This window comes from Maylandia zebra, linkage group LG19, assembly GCF_041146795.1.
Source record: "Maylandia zebra isolate NMK-2024a linkage group LG19, Mzebra_GT3a, whole genome shotgun sequence".
Taxonomy (NCBI): Eukaryota; Metazoa; Chordata; class Actinopteri; order Cichliformes; family Cichlidae; genus Maylandia; species Maylandia zebra.
Window position 1 is genome coordinate 8,863,977 of NC_135185.1, and position 21,677 is coordinate 8,885,653.

At 47.0% G+C, this 21,677-nt stretch overlaps 1 protein-coding gene across 5 annotated transcripts in view; it reads left to right on the forward strand.

Moving 5' to 3' along the window:
* mipol1 (mirror-image polydactyly 1) overlaps positions 1-21,677 on the forward strand; it is a 48,482-nt gene that overhangs the window by 7,316 nt on the left and 19,489 nt on the right. For all 5 annotated transcript variants that reach the window (XR_013094668.1, XR_013094669.1, XM_012924329.3 and 2 more), the window contains exons 2-10: positions 83-174; positions 7,476-7,551; positions 7,923-7,978; positions 8,291-8,570; positions 10,336-10,429; positions 10,593-10,698; positions 11,583-11,709; positions 14,305-14,338; positions 14,422-14,592. Coding sequence is in view for 3 of the 5 variants with exons in the window: in XM_004569879.5 (XP_004569936.1) it covers positions 83-174; positions 7,476-7,551; positions 7,923-7,978; positions 8,291-8,570; positions 10,336-10,429; positions 10,593-10,698; positions 11,583-11,709; positions 14,305-14,338; positions 14,422-14,592 (1,036 nt within the window). In the remaining 2 variants the exon portion in view is untranslated. The remainder of the gene's footprint in view (positions 1-82; positions 175-7,475; positions 7,552-7,922; positions 7,979-8,290; positions 8,571-10,335; positions 10,430-10,592; positions 10,699-11,582; positions 11,710-14,304; positions 14,339-14,421; positions 14,593-21,677) is intronic.

Here is a 21,677-nt window from a genome sequence, read left to right on the forward strand (position 1 = left end):
CTGTTTGGCTGCATTTAGCTCCATCCCCCAACCTCAGGCAACTATGACAGCGGTGATTGATAGTGTGTATTTGTGTTTCCAGGGAAACCAGATCACAAAGTCCAGAAGAGACCAGTCAGCCCACAACGACACCCAGCAAAGAGCTCCAGGACTCTCTGGTGGACATGTACACAGGTAATACTACTGTACATACTACAGATACTACACAGGTAATATCACCTATAATAAAAGATGAGTACTAACGTAATTCAATTACTTTACTCGTTACCTGAAAAAACTAAGGGATTACTATTGCAAAAAAGTAATTAGATTACTGTTACTTTCCCATGAGCACGCAGTGTTACTGCGTTACTAAACCGTGATTTTGTTTGTCAGTGTCTCGTGAGTGACGTACGAGCGTGCGGCGTCCGTGGTAACAGACGTGTGCAGATCAACAATGGATAACATGGAGTGATGGAGAAAGTACGACCATGCAGCGTTTAAAGCGTGGAAGTAATCACATTACTTTGAGTTGGATTCTGTAAAAAGTGACAGAAACATGAGCGTCCGCTGTTCACTCTGCGTGGGAAGAAAACTTCTACAGCGACAAATGAAACTTCAAATCTGAGCGAGCAGCGAGCACGCTGCCACGGGAACGTGACATTCACAGAGAAACCCCCGGATCGTCCATAATACTACTGATACTATATATGTACACAGGTAATGCTACTGTAAATACTAGAGATACTACACAGGTCATACTACTTGTAATACCACAGATACTATATGTGAACACAGGTAATATTACTGTAAATCCTACTACTAAGCAGGGTAACCAGTGGTTCAGAGTGTGGCTGGCGGGTCATTGGCGGCCCTCTGCTGCGTGCTGTGTGGTCCCTACCTACCTCTGTGATCAGTTCAGTGAGGCGTGCTCGTTGATCAGACCCCGCCCCATCGCTTAGACAGGAAGTTGACGTCCTGTCTGCAACATCTCCTGAGCTTCGTGTTTCACATGCTGATGATTTTGAGTTTTGAATCAATGAGTTTGATGCAAATTTGCTGGTCCCATAAAATAAATCGGCCGAATTCTAGTGAAGCTCAACCCGTCTGAAACACCCGTCTGTCTTTTTAAAAGTGAAATAAAACCAGAAAATGTGCCGAAAAATGACACAAAGATCAATAAATCTGATGATCAATAAGCCTGATGGAAGCAGCCCAAGGTCCCGAGGTGATGTCAGCAAATGTCCACCAGGGGGAGCTGTTCTCCTTCACATCAGAGCCCTGCTGCCGCTCACAGGGACAGAGTCCTGTTCAAAATCAGCTGTCCTCCGAGCTCTGAGAGCGTCCTCCTCATGGTTGCTGAGCACGCTCAGTAATCTGCTGTGTAAATGTGTCTCGAGGACATGTTATATTTGGACTTTGTGTTTGCGGTGAGACATCGGCTGAGAGGCTCGTGTTAACACAGAGGATGAAACCTGCTGGAGATCAGTGACAGCTGTGATCGCTGGTTACCAAGGCAACACTCATTTCATCTCCATGACTGACAGGAAGTGTTTGACGTGATCGCTTCTCACGTTTCAGCGGGCAGGTCGCTTCAGCAAAAAGAGGCATGTTTAGAGCGAGCGAGTGGGTGACATCACCATGGCAAAATCCAGACTTTCTTTACAGTCTGTGAGCGGCACACCGGGGTCGCTGGCCCTCCATCGGTTATTGATTTATTTATTTATTTATTTATTTAAACCCAAATCGTCTTTGGGATTATCCTCATGCTTTAAAGCGCTGAGAGAGTGTGCTTGAATTATTGAAGGAGAAGAAAAAGAAAAGCTGCAGTTAGTTTTGTTTTTTTACATCAACACCCCCACCCCCCGCCACCCCCACCCGTGGTGATAATCCGTCGTCTGTCGGCGTCCTCGCTCAGATCAAACTCTGCGTGTGAAACAGTTGTGCAGGAAACAAACACAGTATTCAGTCGCCCGGTGCCTCCATATGCGTCTCTGTTTACTTCTTCTTCTGTGGTGCCAGGAGCCTCACTCACACAGTGACGATGATGATGATGAACAGTCGGCGCTGCTGATTAATGAAAATGAGAAAAGATGTTGCTGAATCTTAGTGTTACTGTCGATCCCCGGACTCTCTGTCCTGGTCGTTGTGTCCTTGGGCAAGACACTTCACCTGCCGCCTACTGGTGTTGGCCAGAGGGGCCGATGGCGCGATATGGCAGCCTCGCTTCTGCCCCAGGGCAGCTGTGGCTACAACCGTAGCTGCCTCCACCTGTGTGTGAATGTGAGAGTGAATGAATAGTGGAACTGTAAAGCGCTTTGGGTACCTTGAAAAGCGGTATTAAATGCAATCCATTATTATTATTATTATTATTATTATTATTATTATTATTATTATTATTATTAATGTTATTGGTGTAACGATTGATGGTGAGGATGATGATGAAGCTGTATCATCAGGCAGGTTTTCTGCTTCTGAACGCGGTTCAGAAGCAGATGGGTTGAAGTCGAAATGTGGACTACATGTATGAATTTCTTTAATAGAGAATAAAAATGCTGTGATGATAAAGTCTGCGGCCGGTGCCTGTCGAGGCCAATAATGGATTTGGGAGCTGCGGGCAGATTTTAGGTTTTCACCAGTAACGTGAAGTTTGGTTGGTTTTTGTATTTTTCAGTCTTCTGATTGGGCAGATTTTAGAGGTATTGTGAAAACAAAGGGTCAGATTAACTTAAACCTTAGAGGTTTGGATTAAAATGAAGGAAGACTTCATTACCCAAGTGGGATTGTATTTTCTGTGATTTAGTAGAGAAAAGTGATGAAGGTCAGCTGCAGAAGAGGAGGAGGAGGCAGCCAGTAGGGAGCGGCAATGAGCTGAACACAAGGGCGTGAGGGCAGCTTCTTCTTTTCCTTTTATTAAAACAGAGTCCAAACTGCTTCTTCATCCTCTCATCTGAACTTGCACACTCATGGACACCTCCTCTTCACCTCTGATCTTCATCACATTAGATTTCAGCTCCTTCAGCCTCTCACTGATCAATAATCTGACGCAAGCTGCTCACAGAGTTCTCTCGTGTTTAAGAGCTCCAGATGTTTAAAACAGCTGTGGAGGTGAAGCAGAAGCACAGAGGGAGCATCTGGTTCAAGTCAGGACATGTTTGAGTTCAAAGGTTACTGAGGACGTATGAAGGAGGCAGTGAAGGTGTTACTACTGTGAACCACACGTAGAGGTCACCTGGATCCTGCAGCTCAGGTCGCGTGAAGAACCTGAAGTTTAACAAGTGATGACTTACCTGCACATGGTCAAAACGCTACGAATCCTGTAAATGTGAAAGGATGTCCAAACAAAGCTCTGAAAGTTCAAAACGTTTAAACATACCACCAAATTTAGACATTAAACAGGAAGTAGAGGTGTTACTTTATTCTGCTGGGAGACGCACCTTCCTCCATAAGACTAGAAAGTTGGAAATCTTTTGTGAAACACCCCCTCAACTCGGGTTTCCCGCTTGGGAAGTTGGAGCAGCCCCACAGGAAGTAGAGGTTAGAACTGGGAACCTGTACTTCCGCTGGTGTTTGAGACTCATTAAATAAGCCACAAGCGACTTCTTCAGTTCCTTTGATGAGGGATGCGACTGTTTTCCCCCTGAAAACACGACGTCCAGACCCTTTTCTAGGATTGAATCCTTGAGTGTGCATCAAGCAAAAAAATGTAATTGTTTTTCTGGAACACGCTAACTCCTGAGTGATGTCCCTTCAACATCCAAGTTCTGGAATGTGGGAAAGGGCGAAAGCAGATGACAACCGTCTGGTTGTTCAGAGGTTTCAGAAGATGAAGATGATTTTGAGGCCCGTTTCTGTTCCTGTGTGTGTGGTAGGAAGCCCTCCATCACATCATCAGCCTGGGGCTTCACACTGCGCTGGTGGCGTCTTACTTCCTGTGTCTTTGGCGTGTCAGGATGCGGCGATATCCTCTGTTTTGCGTTTGTTGCTTTACAAGCTCTTTGGTCTTTAGTTGGTCCCCTGAGCTGTATCAGTAACAGTAGTTTTCCATAAATCATTTGTCGATTAATTCAGCAGCTTGTAATGTGGAGCGCCACCTGCAGGTAGGAAGTGTTTTTACAGGTAAAGCTGCAACACACTGTCAAAATAAAAGCTCTGCTCAAAGTAGGAATCACAATTTAGATCTAAACAAGGCAAATGTTATAAAATGCCAGCGTGAGCACACACACACGGATGCACGCACACACACAGAAACACACAAGCGCTCGTACACACACACACACACACACACACACACACACACACACACACACACACACACACACAGACACTCCTGCACAGAGAGCAGCAGCTACTTCAGCCTGTTCAAACAAACCAGAGTCTGCAGCCCACCCATCTAACAACAATAAAACTGAGTGTGTGTGTGTGTGCGTGTCCGTGGACCACCCACTCTGCAGATTAAACACTGTTCACACGACTGTCTCCTCCCTCTTGCTCTTCATTCCCTCTCAGCCACACTCAGCCTTTGTCTTCCTCTTCTCTCAATAAATTAAATCTACTGACCATAGTGTGTGTGTGCGTGTGTGTGTCTGTCTGTGTGTGTCTGCGTGTGTGTCTGCGTGTGTGTGTGTGTGTGTGTGTGTGTGTGTGTGTGTGTGTGTATGTGTGTGTAAGCGTGTCTCTCTGTGTGTGTGTGTGTGTGTGTGTGTGTGTCTCTGTGTGTGCCGGGGTCAGCAGATCGTACAGCTGCACCTGGAGTCATCTTCAGGTGATGATAAATGTGTGTGAAGATAATTTCAGTTTGAGTCACATAAAAGTGGTTCATCGCTGTCAACTTAAATATGAAAACATTAAATATATTTAAATGACATCACTTCTTGAGTAGAAGTGGCCTTTTCAACCCTGTGTGCTATAATCAATAATCAATTACCAGCTTCTTGCTGCACTCGTAGTGTTGCAGCTTCCAAGATGAAGGACAGGAAACAGCCAATTGTGACGGAGCTGCAGGATGATTTAGATGACGTCCAGGATTTAATGCAAATAATGAGCATTTACTGATCAGCGCTTAGAGGCCGGAGACTAAAAATCAAAGACAAGAAAACTGGAAGTAAACGGGGGCTATGTAGCTCAAGCAAGAAATTGCTTGAATTAAAAGTGCAGAATAATTAAAATAGTGCGACTGGAGTGAAACATGGATTCTGTTTGTAGGAGAAGCAGATGTTACGCCTGCTGCGGTCAGAGGAAACGGACGCCTGGACCAGATTAACCAAATAAATCTGAGACATTTGCTCCGTTTCTTCCTGAACTGAGAACGAGTGACTGCTATCAGCTGTCCTGTAACAGGAAACAGATCAGGGCGCAGGTGTGCTACCTGCATGGTGTGGACTGTGATTTTACTCAGAACAAAAAGACCTTCAGTTTACTGTGAAAGGCAGTACCTGTTTTAAGAATAATTTTCATGAAAAACATGATCAGGTCACATGACCATGAGGTATTTTCTCTGGTTATTGATCAGTCGATTTCCTCTCTGATCGACAGGAGCGATTTTGTCTCACTTTTATTGATCGCTCGTTTGTTGAAGAGCAGCAGGTTTCCTGCTGATCGATTGATCTCGGAGTGTGTTTGGCTTCATGTTTACTCTGCACGCGTGTGCGTGAGCGTTCCCAGCTCGCCGTGTGTCTCCTCGGCTTAATGTCCGTATCTAAATTCATGTGCGGTGTGGCGGCGGTGTGGTGTCGGCGGGCCGGATCACAAGCGGATTGTGTTGGATTTGAGCTGAAGCCTCTTTAATCATCGTAACACCGTCATTAATATTCATGCAGTCAGCTGGAGCAGCCGACACTCAGCGCTCCAAACTTTCTGCACAAAATGTATTAAAAACAGCTTAAAAAATTAATGGACTTGAGTTTATATTACATGAAGAAAAAGGGGGGGAGGCGGGAGGAGGCGTGTCCCCCCTCTTCGCCTCATTGGTTAATGTAGATTGGCGCTCTGATTGGCTTTTGCTTTTTCCCTTTTTTCTGCAGATTTTCCATCTTTGACGAGACTTCAAAGCGAGCGCGAGGCATGAACGGTCATTTAGAAGGATTTAAGCACATTATCACATCTGTAATTGTACATGAATAATAAGGAGAGCCGGCGGCTCAATTAGCTCTGAGTCCACAAGGAGATCAGAGAGGGGGAGGATGGGGGAGGACGGCAGGAAATGAGAAAAGTTTCAAAGTGAACAAATTATTCAGAAATAACTGAAATTTAGCTGCTTCACACTCAGGAGCAGATAATCGTCCTCCTTACTGATCGGGCCACTCACAGATCTGCAGGAGCAAACATACAAAAGAAAAAAGTGTCAGAAAAATGTTTAAAAGGCAACTAAAAGCAGGCAAAACCAAGAAACTCTCCGGGAAAAGTTTCAGGCTCAAAGGAAGTAACCTGATGTCCTCGACCCCTGGAGAAGATTACAGTCCTCCACCCGAGAAGCTCACAGTGAGAGCTGTGCAGACAGTAGTGGTGTTGGTCAGAGGTCACGAAGGGCCTGATCAGCACCCATCAGAGGGGAAAGCTTCAGTCCTTTCTTGGTTCTGCTGTAAGTCTGATCAGTCTGCAGAGGCTCACAGAAAGAACATCCTGCCACCATCCTCCCGCACTGCTTCTTGCTTCTCCTTGTTCCCAGTACGGGGTCGTGGATGGGTCAGGTGGTCCGTGAGAGGTCTGTGGGCGAGAAAGAGAGGGCAAGGGACATGACAGAGAGAGAGGGTGAGGGACATGACAGACGGGGAGAGAGAGAAAGGGTGAGGGACATGACAGACGGAGAGAGAGGGTGAGGGACATGACAGACGGGGAGAGAGAGAAAGGGTGAGGGACATGACAGACGGAGAGAGAGGGTGAGGGACATGACAGACAGAGAGTGACAGACGGAGAGAGAGGGTGAGGGACATGACAGACGGAGAGAGAGGGTGAGGGACATGACAGACGGAGAGAGAGGGTGAGGGACATGACAGACGGGGAGAGAGAGAGGGTGAGGGACATGACAGGCGGGGAGAGAGAGAGGGTGAGGGACATGATGTTAATGTGTGTTTACAGCTCTGAGTAATTCATTAGACGGCGTTCGCACAGTCGGTTGTTCGCACAGTCGGTTGTTCGCACAGTCGGTTGTTCGCACAGGTGGGTGTTCGCACAGGCGGTTGTTCGCACAGTCGGTTGTTCGCACAGTCGGGTGTTCGCACAGTCGGTTGTTCGCACAGGCGGGTGTTCGCACAGTCGGTTGTTCGCACAGGTGGGTGTTCGCACAGTCGGTTGTTCGCACAGTCGGTTGTTCGCACAGGTGGGTGTTCGCACAGTCGGTTGTTCGCACAGTCGGTTGTTCGCACAGGTGGGTGTTCGCACAGTCGGTTGTTCGCACAGGTGGGTGTTCGCACAGTCGGTTGTTCGCACAGGCGGGTGTTCGCACAGGCGGGTCTTTGGTGTCTGTCTGCTTTAGCTGTCGCTTCCTTTTTGTCCAGCTAATCCCAGAGTGAACGTGGAGCTGCGACAGCGTCTTCCTGCACTTATCAGAACCCAGCTCATCAGCTCCAACGGGTGAGTGCAGTACCTGTCAGGCTATGGTTGAGGGTGGAGGTGATGTTGGAGGTTAGCTGCAGCTGAATGTTTAGTTTCACCAACAGCCGATTATCTACCTCCATCTCCTCCAATCCCAGCATCCTCCTCTGTCACTCCAGCCCTCTGGATGTCCTCCTCCAACATCCACGTTCCTCGTGAACCTCTGAGCTCTTCCTCTGCTTCTCCTGTCTGCAGCTCCACCTTCATCCTCCACATTAATCCTCCACCATCTCGGTCTCTCTGTCTTTGAGCTGTCCCTGTGATGACTCATTGATCATGTCCGTATCGCGCACGCTGCTGCTGTTTAGAGGTCAGCGAAAGTCACCTCATGTTGTTTCTGATGTTCACAGATCAGAGATCAGCCTGAGCCCCAACCTGAACTACGACCACCACACCTGGCCTCGAGGTAACATCCACCCCCATCATAGGTACAGTTTTACCTCAGATACGTTGTTTAGTGTTTGTTTTACACTTTTCATGCATTTTGAACTGGAGTGTGATGAATGTGGGCTTCACAGTGTGTTATTGATGGGAGAGTTAGAGCCAACATGAAGTCCCGTCATGCTCTGGGTTAATTCGTATTTGAAGACGTGAGGCAGACGCTGCTGAATGTCGGACCAACAAACTGATCATGATCACTGGGCTCTTTGATTCCTGAACTCTTTGATCAGGAAATGTAAAATATTCACCTGCAAGTGACCTCTTACCTGTCTGTCAGTTCCACAGCACCTGCAGGAGCCGTCGACCTCCTGCTCCCCTCCACCTCCATCCTACAGAAGGTCCGCCTCTCCTTTGTCACCTCCGCCCTGCAGGAAGTCTGTGTCCCCGCTATCCTCCAGTCGCCTGGGAGGTGCAGAAGAGATGGAAGTGGACCTTTCGACCAGCAGAGGTCTTTCTCCTTGGGCAAAGAGCTGTGGAGATACTGCAGATGAAGGTGGCGCACCCGGAGATCCTGCTAGCCCCTCCCTCAGCAGACACCTGGTGACCGCTGTGGACAGGTGAGTGGGAGCAGTGCCGACGATGAGATGTTAGAGCGGGCCCTGCTCTGAAGAGAGTCTGGTGGAAAAGTTTCAGGTTTTTAGCGCTGGAGTTGTGAGAAGTTGTTCAGATGTATCCGAGCTATAGATTATTACACGTGTCAGTAATAACGTGGCCGATATTGGAGCCTCCATGCTGCCGTATTCTCGGTGCTTTTTGAACGGATTAATGTGATATGTTTAGAGCCCCCACACAGTGAGCTTTATTAAAAAGTTTATTGCTTTTCATTAAACTTCCTCTGCTTTCTTTAGATTCTGTCATTTTTCCTGCTTCTTTTGTCTTTTGATGCATTTTGAAATAAATTTGTGGAGCACTTTGAGTTGCATCACTGTTTGAAATGTGAGCTATTAAATTTAGATTTGATTTGATTAGTGGGAGCGAGACCAAAATAGAAAGATAGTAAAAGCAGCGGCTTGATTAGAAGCAGCTGATGTTATAAAGTCAGAAACAGTCAATTACAGAAGACACAGTGAGCCACACTCAGCGTCTTATTTACCCGCTTTATTACGAAGCCACGACGCAGCCTGACCTTTAAGGTAATATGAGAGAATTAGAGGCGAACATCAGCCGCTGCTTATTAAACCTGCTGCTGCTGCAGCGTGCAGCCTCACATCTGATAAAGTGAGGCCGCGACCTCCCGTTAAAACACCTGACCTCACTACACACAGGTGAAACACTAATGAAACGCTGAGCCCTGACCAACGAGAGCCTCGCAGAGTGGCGAGCAGCTGCTGAGGAACTTCCGACCATGAGATCGGTAAAAAACAGCCGCTCGGTTTAACGCGCTCCTCGGTGTCGGACAACCAAAAGTTTTGAGATAAACCAAAAGATCTCCAGGTGATGAGCCGATGGTGCACAGATGTACCTGCTCACATGCAGCCCACCAATCCATCGAGAGCAACGTCGAGTCAGCACTAAGCGCGCTTAAAGTGAGATGGCCTTCTAGACTGTGTGGTCTCTGTGGATGAATGTGACGGCTCAGGTGGAGCTCAGCATCCATCCGCAGGAGATCTGCTTTATTACAAACCTGAAGGAGGAGGACAGACGCATTATTTACCCGCCCACTGTTACTGCACTCACCGTCACTGCGATGGACGTCCAGAGGAAGTGGGAACAGGAAACGAAGCAGATGTCTCCGCAGAGCGTCTCATCTTCTCTCTAATCGACACAGAGACGACCTGCTCATACGCTCCTGCCGCTGGCCTGGCCGCAGTGACGAAATCCACTCAATCTCACTGAACCAAAACTGCAGCGAGGTGCCGCCGCCGTCAGTTTTGGATGTACACCGCTGCGGGCGCAGCGAGGACATGCTGCCAATAAATGTGTAACACTTCTCTGTTTTTAGTTAATGTTCTCACAGTGTGGAAAATACTAGCTTACCTTCAGTGCAGCACATTTAAAACATGTTAACGAGTGCCGTTACAGATATTTTAATATGGTGTGAAACAGCAGGTACCTGAGAGTGATGTCTCAGAGCGCTGTGTGCGCCGCTGAGGCTTTCAGTCGTCCAACGCCACACGCTGAAGGGGACACCGTTAACACACAGTCAGGCACACAGAAACGTACGCTGAGATTAACAGCAGTACAGGAAGCTAAACTGTGTGTGTTTTGTGTGTAGATGAGTTTGGTAAACTCGTGTCTTTAAAGAGAAACAAACATCTCCGGGACCTACAGCTCTTTAATCTGTGATTGGTTGTCATTGATGACATCATCTCTGTGCTGCAGCTCTGCATCAGCCCGGCCTCCGAGCACCGACCGAGACAAAAACATCTCGCTGTTACTGAAGGAGCTCGACGCCCTGAGACAGGTCAACAACAAGGTACATACACACACAGGTGTTCCCAACCCCTTACATTATTACTGACTGGGTCTAAACCTCACTCACTGGAGGTTTTTTGCTAAAGTGCATGATGGGAGTTGTAGTCACCTCATATGTTTGGTATCCAGCAGCAGCAGAAGGTGTTTGTGTGTTTGTGTTTCAGCTGCAGCAGCAGCTGGTTCAGAAGGAGAAGGAGCTGCATAGGAGGGAGGTGGAGGAGGAGCTTAGGGAGAAACGGAGGGAGGCCCGAGACTGGGAGAGACCTGCAGGTGAGGAGGGAGAGTGTCACAGTTTACTCTCCTCTTAATCAGATCGGATCCAAACTCGACTTCTTAAATATTTGAATATTTTCCATGCACACTCTCTCACACACACGACTGCATGCGCTAATTAAAACAACAGCAGTGGTAATGAGATGTCAGTTAACGTGGCAGCTGTTAGTTTAACAGAACAGTGTGTGTTTGTGTGTGTTTAACCAGCAATCACACTCACGTGTGATTTTGATTTAACTGAGCTGAGTGTGTCATCTGGTAGGATCATCACAGTAACACAGTGCTCCCTCCACCAGATCACAATAGAAACTTTTTGTTTGGTCATTTTTTCATCAGCGCCCTCTCTGACCGTTAAGTGAAATCGTCACACACAGTCCGGCCGCCTGTCTGTTGTATGTTCTGTATGTCATGTATGTTTTCAGCAGCTGAAAGACCTGCGTGTGTGCTTCACACCTGAGTAACAGCTAACAGAGCAAAGCTCACCTGGAGGTTATGAAGCTCCCAGGGTCAGGCGCATGCAGTGTGGCAGATCTACAGCCGCTCTGGTGATGGTGTAGTCCCATCATTCCCAGTAAAGAGATGGAGTATAAAAATACAGAGAGAGAAGGATCAGGTGGGACCTGACCTGTCCAGAGTAAAAAGTTTCCCACCCAGAGAACTGGTGCACTTTAATAACCAGCAGAGTCTCCACTTTAATTTTCTGTGCACCGAGTCTCAGAAGTACTGTGGTCATCTCTGTGTTATTACCCCTGAACACACACATGGCGTGGTAATCATGAGCTCTGCTCTCATTGGTCCATCAATCTGGAGAGACACTGAAAAAAGATTCTGCTTTTACTGAAATTTATCCTCAAACTATCCTCCTCCTCCTGTCTCCTCAGCGGTGTTGGAGGAGGTGCTGGCAGCTCAGAAGGACAGAGATCAGGCTGTGATGTCACGACTCCTGCTGGCCAATGAGGAGAGAGACGAGGCTTTGCTTCGTTTGCATCGACTACAGCAGGCGGCTGAGTAAGTTTCATCATTTCCTGTCAGTTGATTGAAGTTCGTTATCACCTGAGAAGAATTTAAAGCAGCTTTAAAGTTAAAGGGACAACAGTAGAACCCCGTGGACTAACAGTAGAACTCTAACTCTAATCTAATTCTGAGGTTCAACAGTTGAACACTGAGGCCCGACAATAAAACCTTAAAGGACTGACAGTAGAACTCTTAGGGCCAACAGTAGACCAATAGTAGAACCCTGTAGAACTACAGTACAACTCTTGAGAACTAAGAGCAGAACCCTGTTGACGGCCTGACACCCTGGCTGAAGCCACATGTGTGGATAAGAGGCCTCCACCTCGGGTGGTGCTGAAGCGGATATGTCGGGATGTTTGGGGCGCTGGAGGCAGACAGAGTTCTGGCTGTTCTGATCACAGCGATCAATAACGCGGGGGTTCTGTAATGATTAATAAGAGGAACCGTGGATGTTGCGAGGTTTGTGTCAGCTCTGTTTGTTGCATAAACAGAGCGGCTGTCGTCTCCTCTGAGGAGAATCTGTTTGTTCTTTTATTTACATGTGAAACATGTTTGCTGTGCTGACGGAGGAGCAACCTGCTGCTCCTCCTCCTCATTATGCACCTCCTCAGTCCTGTTAAGGGCTGTGAAATGAGCTCTCGTCGTCTTGGAGGAGCAGCCAAATAGAGCAGAAAATCTAATTAGAGATAATATCCCCCCTCATCCTGCTCCCCCATCCTCCCTCGCCCCCCACCTCCTCCCCCCCAGGATGAGAGGGTAATTGATATTGGAGGCCACAATCCTTTTTATGAGGGACAGAATATGGAGGAGCATGTTCCATCTGTCAGGACTCAGGGTGTGTGTGTGTGTGTGTGTGTGTGTGTGTGTGTGTGTGTGTGCATGAATAATGTGATTATGGTGCAGTCAAACAGAAATGGGCTTCGGCTGAGGCCTCGGACGGCGCTCAGCGACCTGACCGCCGCCTGATCAATTTGACGTGAAACAGGCACGGTCCCTGAACCTGTGGATGAAGATGGACGCCGGGTCCTGACCCTCAGGTCCGAAGCAGGCCTCTCTCAGACGTCTGGGACGTTTCTCAGAAATATTCTGTGAAGTGATAAATTCTCTTTCTCATCTGATCCTACTAATGGCGGCGGCGGCGGGGTGTTTCTGTCGAGGCGAGCTGTGTGGGAGTGTTAATGACGGGGAGCGAGCCGAGCCGGGCTGAGCCGGGCTCGATGGGCTGTAAGCAGGGTGTTAGAGGAGCTTTATTGGAGGCGGCCGGTCTTTCATTACCTGCTGCTCCCCGCGGAACGAGCGGCTCGGCCACCTTATTACAGTTTATTACAGAAAACAGCAGCCGGCTAAATGAAAGAGCTTCCCAGGAGGAGAGCGCGGATCAGCTAGTTACCAGCTGCACGTCCACCGTCAGGCTGAGAGCAAGCACGAAGCTCCGCCCAACCCACGCCCTCGCAGCCTCACAACGAAGACAGCAGATTTCAGGTGGGCTTTGGGGAGCGAGGACCAAATTACTGCCCAGCTGCAGGAGCTCGGGTCATCTCACAGGCTGCGGCGGCTTTAATTTGGTCAGCGGCGGGAAAACACGGGGGCCGCCAGCCTTACAGGGCCCGATTACAGGCCGCTTCAGCCCCCTCAGCTGCTCCTCACACGCTGTTTTATTTAAGACTCACTGCACAGAAATGAACTCGGGACTACCTGAACACCGAAATCACATTTCATAAAGAGAGGCAGAGAAAAGGAAATATTGTGTTTCAGAGATGGAGGCAGAGCGCCCTGAAACCTTTCCGTGTTCAGAGAGCCAGAAACATCCAGCTTCAGGAGGCTTACATCCAGGGTCCGCTGAACTCTGACCCCGAGAACCCTGCAGGAGCATTGAGCTCTGCCGGTTCTCACCAGTCCGGCTGTCACAATAAGACTTTGGATCTTGTGGCTTCTCCACCAACGCTGCCCTGTCCTGCAGGGTCAGATTTCCAGTTTAGAGACCAAAAGCTAAAAACTAAACAGATGTAGAAGGCGATCATTAACTCATTAACCAAATAAGTAACCACGTGTTACATTAAAACTACTCGTTAAGGTTTAGGGTGGTGGCTTGGATGAACACACGCCCTCGAACCCTGATGAAGTTAGTCAGCTGAGCGACTCAGGTGGTCTTCTGAGGATGAACAAGTGTGTTCAGGATCATCTGCAGCTGTTTCCACATGTTCCGTGTTCTGGGACAGCGTTGTTGTCCTGCCGTCTCCTCCACTTTAGTCCAACCAGCCTTCCTGTGGTTCTGTCTCTCCACCCGTTACCTGAGAGGATGGGCACTCTTTGCTCCTCCTGCTCCACCCGTTAGTTTCACGGTTGCTGTATGACGGCGAGTTTAGAGACATATGAACTTTTCTCATCATGATAGAAATCAGCGAGCTCTGACTCGACTCTAATGGCAGCCAGAGAGACCAAAACACTGATGCTCAGTTTTTTTCTCTCAAACTAAAATTAAATCTGCTAAAAATGTTGGGCTGACCTGTTCATAGGAGCTCAGGGCTTCACCTGCCGCTGAGACTTAGCACCGCTTAGTCTAACATGTGTCCATCTGTGTGTTGTCAGGTCAGAGTGCTTCCACCTGGACGATGGCGATCAGGTAAACGCTGGCAGCGTGTTGATGACCGCAGGTTCTCGTGGTTGTCTGAGGTTCTGATCGGTTTCCTTCCGTGTGCGTTTTAGGATGTGGATGAGCTCCTGCGGCACATCTGTGACGCCGACTCCGTCCAGGAAATCGAGCAGTTCGGCTCAGTTCTGGTCCAGCGTCTTTGGTTGGCACGGCAACGGCGAAGTGACATCACAGCTCAGGAGATGAAGGCCGTGATGGAGGAGAGGGACAGCTCTACCGCCAAGGTGAGTCTGTTTACCTGTGTGCTCCGAGAGAGTGGGCGAACACCTGTGTTTGTCATCCGTTCACAAAAGAGGCGCACCGATCAGACTTATTGATCAGAGGTGAAGGTCTGGCAGCTCGCAGACGATTTCTCAGCATCGACTCCTCCGCTGTGAGTGGACACAAGCAGACGTAAAGTAAGACTCTGTTAGCGCAGGTGTGTTCTTACAGGTGTGTCACAGACCAGAGTGGAGTTACTTCCCTCTGCTCAATCCGAGCTGAATGTTTTATACGATTCGAGCTGCTGAAATAAACCACGTGACCACAACAGAGTCAGCCAACGCAGGATTTTAATGACTCGGGCCAGACTGGACCCAGTTCTGGTTTGGCAGGTCATCCAGACTGACGTGATGATCCTGAGTGCACCGTGAGGGTCTTCACGAGAAATTCCCGCTTATTAATAAGAACAGACTCTTAAGAGCAGTCATGTGACCCTGCAGGGTCTCCTCCCTGTGCCATAAATCTGGGTGGTCATGTGACAAACGCGAGCTGCAGGTTTCTCTACGTCATCGTGTTCTGACAGCAGCGTTGCTAAGCGGCGTGTTTAACCCGGTTGCCCGGGTTACGGTGCTCAGACCTCAAATATTTGAGTTTGAATGTGAACGAGAATATTTAGAATGCGGTGAAAACAGAGACACAAATATTGACAGCAGACTGAGACGAGCCGACACGCTGTTTGCTGAACACCTGCTGTTTACTCACGTGTGTGTGTGTGTGTGTGTGTGTGTGTGTGTGTGTGTGTGTGTGTGTGTGTGTTAGGGCTGCCACAAACGATTATTTTGATAGTCGACTAGTCACCGATTATTTTTGCGATTAGTCGACTAATCAGATCATCATCCATTGGACGTAAAACTACAGCTTATTGCACCAGCAGCATCTGCTCTCATATAACTATCATTAGCTTACAGCTTTAAGTGTTTAAGGTCTGTGCTAACTAAAAATAAAGACAAGATGATAGTTTATTAAATTTTAATGAAATTTGCAGATTGTTTCGGTGAAGTTTAATAAACTCCTTGCTATCTAAAATATAACAGGACACTGGAGTATATTCTGGAGCATCTCACACTTCTGATAATCAGTTGTCTGCTTGACGTTTATTCAGCTGTGTAAAAACTATAACTTTAATCTCAGACAAACTGATTTACTCAGGAACAAATAAAATACAAAAAAAAAAAAGCCAAACAATAACATTTTAAGTTATCTAAGTGACTCATATATATTTAACCTGAGTAGCGAAAGACGGCGGTGGGTTTGAAAACGATTTGCGGGGAGTCCGGTGTTCTCACGGCGCTAGTGAGCCTAGCCCCCGGCTCGCTAACGAGCTAGTGGGTAACAGATGTCTCCGAAAACGTCGGAGCGCTTTTGAAAATATGTGGTGTCCTGATAAACTGAGCAGATATTTGAGGTTTACACAGCTACATTCTCGCCTGAAAATATGTTAAACGTTTATTTTGTGACCCAGAAAGAATAATAAGAGTAACATTAAAACTAACTAGCTGCCGCCATTGTTGGAAACTGCGCTGGGCCGCGCTATGAATTCTGGGACACAGCTGCTCCTTCTTCTTCTTCTTCGGGGTTTAGCGGTAGCTGACATCCTTGTACATGCAATGCTGCCATCTTCTGTTTCAGTCCGTTATTACACTCTTAAATCCTGCTATTATTCCTGCGTCTTTTGTGATCTTACAAAGCTTCAAACGACGCGTCGACTATTAAATCAGTCGTCGACGATTTTGATAGTCGACGTAATCGTGACTAGTCGACAAATCGTGGCAGCCCTAGTGTGTGTGTGTGTGTGTGTGTGTGTGTGTGTGTGTGTGTGTGGCTTACAGACCACCTCTGATGGACACACTGATATTAAAATGAGCCACACAGGTAGACTGCAGGTGTGTTCCCTCCCCACACTACACACTCCTGCTCACACCTGGGTGACATCTCCTCTTCTCCTGGTGTGGAGGTTAACATCAGGCAACAGCTGGACAGAGTCATACTCCCTGTCCCTTTGTGTATTTATATCCTTGTGGTCCCCTAAGGCAGCGGTCCCTAACCCCCGGGCCTCGGACCGGTACCGGTCCGTCAGTCGTTTGGTACCGGGCCGCGAGAGTTGAGGCTCAGGTGTGAAATGTATAGTTTTCAGGGTTTTTATCGGTTTTCAGCGTTATTTTGTTATCGTTTTTATCGTTAACTCGGTTTTCCTGGGTCTTTTCACGTGTGTTATGAATAAATCTTCTTTTTTTCGGTACCGGTACTAGTTTTATTTTGTTGTATTTATCCGCGACACCTTAAAGGCCGGTCCGTGAAAATATTGTCGGGCATAAACCGGTCCGTGGCGCAAAAAAGGTTGGAGACTGCTGCCCCCAAGGTATGGTAATCTTCCAGTTTTTGGTCCCCACAAAGATGTTAATACCCGTACACACACACACACACTGCCTTACACACACATTCATCAACTAGTGATCATTTCTTGTCACGTTTCCTGATTGGCTGCTTCAGCCATCATTGTGTACAGTCTTCTGAAGTCATGGTGGCCAAATGGCGGGAACATTGTTTTACAGGCCATCTCTGCTGTTATTGACATTGACCAAGCAGTCCCAATGGGGGCGGGGTCTTTAAACGATCGTTCTCGTGATGTCAGAGCAAGCACAGAAACTCAGAGCATCTCTGTAAATGTTTGTATTTTCTCACTGTGACCTTTGAACCTGGCTTTGACGGTGAGCCGCCTGTGCGTAGATGATGTTGTATCACATTCAGAGGCTTCCCTTCAGATTTGCCAGTTTGAGTCAGACTTGGTAAATAATCAATCAGAACAACTGATTGGGGGCTGATTACGGGCATCAGAGTTTGGACTTTTACTTTGAAAAGGTGTTCCTGCGGTCTCTGGCTGTGATTATTATCGGCGCTCAGTTCACAGAGTTTATTACAGGACCCACAGAGAATTATTACCCACAATGCACCCAGACTCATAAACCGGTCTCTGTGGGGGGGGAGAGAACGGGGCAATCCAAGGGGGGCTCGGAAAGCAGGATCGGCGCTGCCAGCATGCCGCGTGCGGGTGGCGGGCTCAGAAGCTCCACCCCCTCCTGATTTGCTCGCAGATCTGAAAAACCTTTATCTGTTCATCTGACAGACTGTGGTCACCATGGGAACAGGCCTGCAGCAGCACAGCTGAGCTCTAGTAACCATGGCAACTGCCGTCAGGAAAGCAGAGGAGTGATGAGACCTGATGAAGATGGAAGGAAGTGGCAAATTTTGGAGTAGAAGAAGGAAAGTGTCCGTACTAACAGGATCCAGAACTCTGCACCTGTTCAGGTGTGCAGCACTCAGCAGCAATAGGAGCACAGCTTCACCTGACGGGGCAGTAACTTTTACAGTCTCCAGGTGTCACTTGTGTCACTGGCTCTGCTCATACTTGCTGTCAACACGACGGCATACTGAGTCACCTGACGTCTGATTGCTGATGTCAGCGCGGTGATGACACGTTAAATGCTCTTCTTTGAATCTTTTACACATGTGAACAGGCTGGGTCAGAGCACCTAGTGGACATTAGTGGAACTGCAGGTCCTGACGTCTCCCTGCACATCTCCATGTTTTCCTCTCCTGGCTGCTCTGCGCTCACAGTGTTTATGATCTCCTTCAAACCTTCACCTCTGCTGGCTCCGCCCCATGCGGCCTCGCATCTTAAGCCTCTCACACCTCCACTCTGCCTCCATTAACCCCCCCCCCCAAACTTGCCACCGTATCAGCATCACTTCAGCATCACCTGGGCTACTGCCGCTAACCCCCAACAATATCAGTGCTCCGCCATCTTTTAACACCCCGCCCCTCTGCGTTAACACCACCCCTCCACAGTAACACCATAATCCCGCCCTCATTCTGCTGCTGCGTCGCGGTGAAATATGTTTCAAATGCCGCTGTAATCCTTGCAGGAGAAGAAGAAGAGAGTGCACTCCACGCTGGAGGATCACCCCAACCCCCCCCCCCCCCCCCCCTTCCCGCCACCGCTCCCTCTACTCATCTCTCAGGGATTATCTCCCCCTGCAGCCAAGGCTTCTGGGAAATATTAGAAAAGAGGGAGGGGAAGAGAGGAGAGAGTTGTCCCTGAGCGCGCTCAGTCAGTGTGTGCTCCTCTCCCTCTCAGAGGGAAGCTGCAGCTTCTTATTGAGCTAATATCAGGTAATTACAACATTATTAGAACATTATTACAGCATTATTAAAGCTCAGCCGGCGCTGCCATACACTGAGGCGGTGTGATTTCCACAGGCAGACCTTCGTTCCTCACTTACTGACAGAAACAGCTGGAGACAGCTGTGCCCGACGGATTACACCCAAACGCAACAAATCTGAGTTTAACTGGCTGATTTTACTTCAATGTAATAGAAACAATGATGATGGTCATCCTGATGGTCATTGTGATGGTGATGATTGTGATGATAATGATGGTGATGATGATGTTGATGATGGTGATGTGATGGTAGAGCTGGGCGATATGAGATTTTTTCATATCACGATATGTTTTTTTCATTTCAGGCGATAACGATATCTATCACGATATAAGCCAAATAACTATATTTGTAAGATTTAAATGTGCCGTTGCTCACAAGTAAAATGTGAAATAATCAGCAGCTTGTTTTTATTTAAATATTTATTTCCCATAATAAGTTCAACAGGGTAGATGTACTTAAGGAACATGAGACTTTTTCAGATAAATAAAGGCAAATATTGCAAACTACACAAAAGGCAGCCGCTAAAGCGTTTAAGTTTCAAAATAGAACAAACGAAACAGACTAAATTGTCAATTCCACTTAGAAACAAAATATTAATTCTAAAAATAAATCTTAGTTTGTTTTACAGAAGAACAGACAAAACTGACTAACTTTTGTCAATATCAAATAAACTGAGAACTAAAAGGAAATTCTCAATCTCTCCTTGTTGTATAGCTGAGCTTTTCAAACAGTTTTAACAGTTAGTTTAGTCTGACAAAAGCCGAATGACGAATTAGCGCTTCCAGTCAGAGACTGAGGCTACGTCCACACGTACACGGGTATTTTTGAAAACGGAGATTTTCCGTTTTCGTTTTAAAAAATAATCCCGTCCACACATAAAGGCAGAAATGAAGGAAAACGCTGCTATGAACATGCCAAAGCAGCAGGTGGCGCTAGATTCCTAACCGTGCAGAAATACTGGCCAATCAGAAGTCTAGAAGCCTCGGTGGGAAAAAGTAAACAAAGCTGGGGCATAGAAGCAGAACTGAGTCGTATGTGTGGAGGGACAGTAACTGTGTGTATATGTAAGCATTTAAACACTGCAGAGAGTAGAATTAACAGTAACAGTATTGTAGAAATTCATTTCACCGAAACAATAACGTGGCGCACAGTGTGACGCATGCACCAGTTTATTGTATTTCCAGACTTGCTTTCGGCACAATTTGCAGTGCACGCTACTCTGTTTTTTGTCAGACTTGAAATAGCCGAAATACCTTCACACTACGGAACTTCTATGGCTCTTCCGTTCGACAATCTCTCCGGCGTTGGAACCATCATCTGTTTTCTCTTCGGTCACGCTCGGTTGATTTTTTTAGTCGGCACACTCATTTCCTCCATTACGCACTGGCTGCTTCCCAAACAAACACACGTGTGGCTTGGCACTTGTGCTGTACGTAACAAGTCACGCGACGTGACGCTGCGGCTGTGATTGGTTCGGCTCTGCGCTACTTAATTTGGATTGGCTGACCTTTTTTTTTTTTTTTTTTTTTTTTTAAGAGGACAAGAGCGGCGAAGTCTATCGCGATAGCTTAATTTCTCTATCGAGTAAAAGTTATATCGCGATACATATCGTTATCGTTCTATCGCCCAGCTCTATGTGATGGTGATGATGGTGATGGCGGTGATGATGGCGGTGATGGTGATGTGATTGTGATGATAATGATGGTGACTAGGGCTGCTCGATTATGGCAAAAATGATAATCACGATTATTTTCACTGAAATTGAGATCTCGATTATATGACGATATTTATTTAACCCTTTAAGACCTACCATAGAACCAAGTCCGCCAGAGCTTATATTATTTTTTTACATGTTGTAGTGCCATTTGTGGGAGCATTTCAAGTGGCTATACAACTGTTATAGCCCATATTTTAATAATATGTATGCATTAAGTCCATAGTAACTACATTAATTGCAAAAAAGTGCAATAAACTACAAAAAAATTGAAAATCGTTTTTGTTTTTTTTACATATATTTCTTCTTGGAGAAATTTAAGAGGTTTATCCCTCAAAACTTTAAATACAAAAAAGTTGCAAAAAATAGTTTACAACAACAGGAAATTTATTTTGAGTGTCTTCATAGTTTTATTTTGGAGATACAGCAATTTTTATATACTGCAGGAAAAACGAAAAAACAATCCTATGATGCAAATTTGCAAAGAAAACAGCATCAAAATAAACTATTTCCAGCAGTGCAAACATCCCAGAAACTATTCAGAAAAGTCAAACATGACCAGTATCGGCTTTTAAGGCCTACAAGTAAAAAACTACATTTTCCGCGAAAATGACGTCACTTCTGGTTTCGGCCAGGAAATGGCGGACATGTGATAGTTCGAGCTGACGTCTGTTTCACTGTGGGAAGTGTTACGAACAGCTGATTGGATCGGCAAAGCTGTTTCTGTTTTTGTTCCTGCAAGCGCTTTTTATGCAATTTTTGCAAAGCTATATGTGGAAGGAAACCGTGACCGAGGACAAGCTGATGGCATCAGATGTAAGTACAACTCCTCCGGTTTCATATGCAAAACAAATTATTGCGCTAGCTTACACGGTTCAGATTCTACAGGGATTTAAAAAGGTTACACAAAACGGAGCGTGCTGGTCTGACCGGCTTTAAAGGGTTTTAACAATGACTTTAAAAAATAATATAAAATAGTGTGCAACACCACTGAAGTTTTTTTTTTACCTCTCTTTTCAACCAACGGCAGTCACTCTCCTCTCCAAATAACTTCTGCTTAGCTTTCCGAGCTTCCCTCGGGTCCTCTCAGCGGTCTCCAACCTTTTTTGCGCCA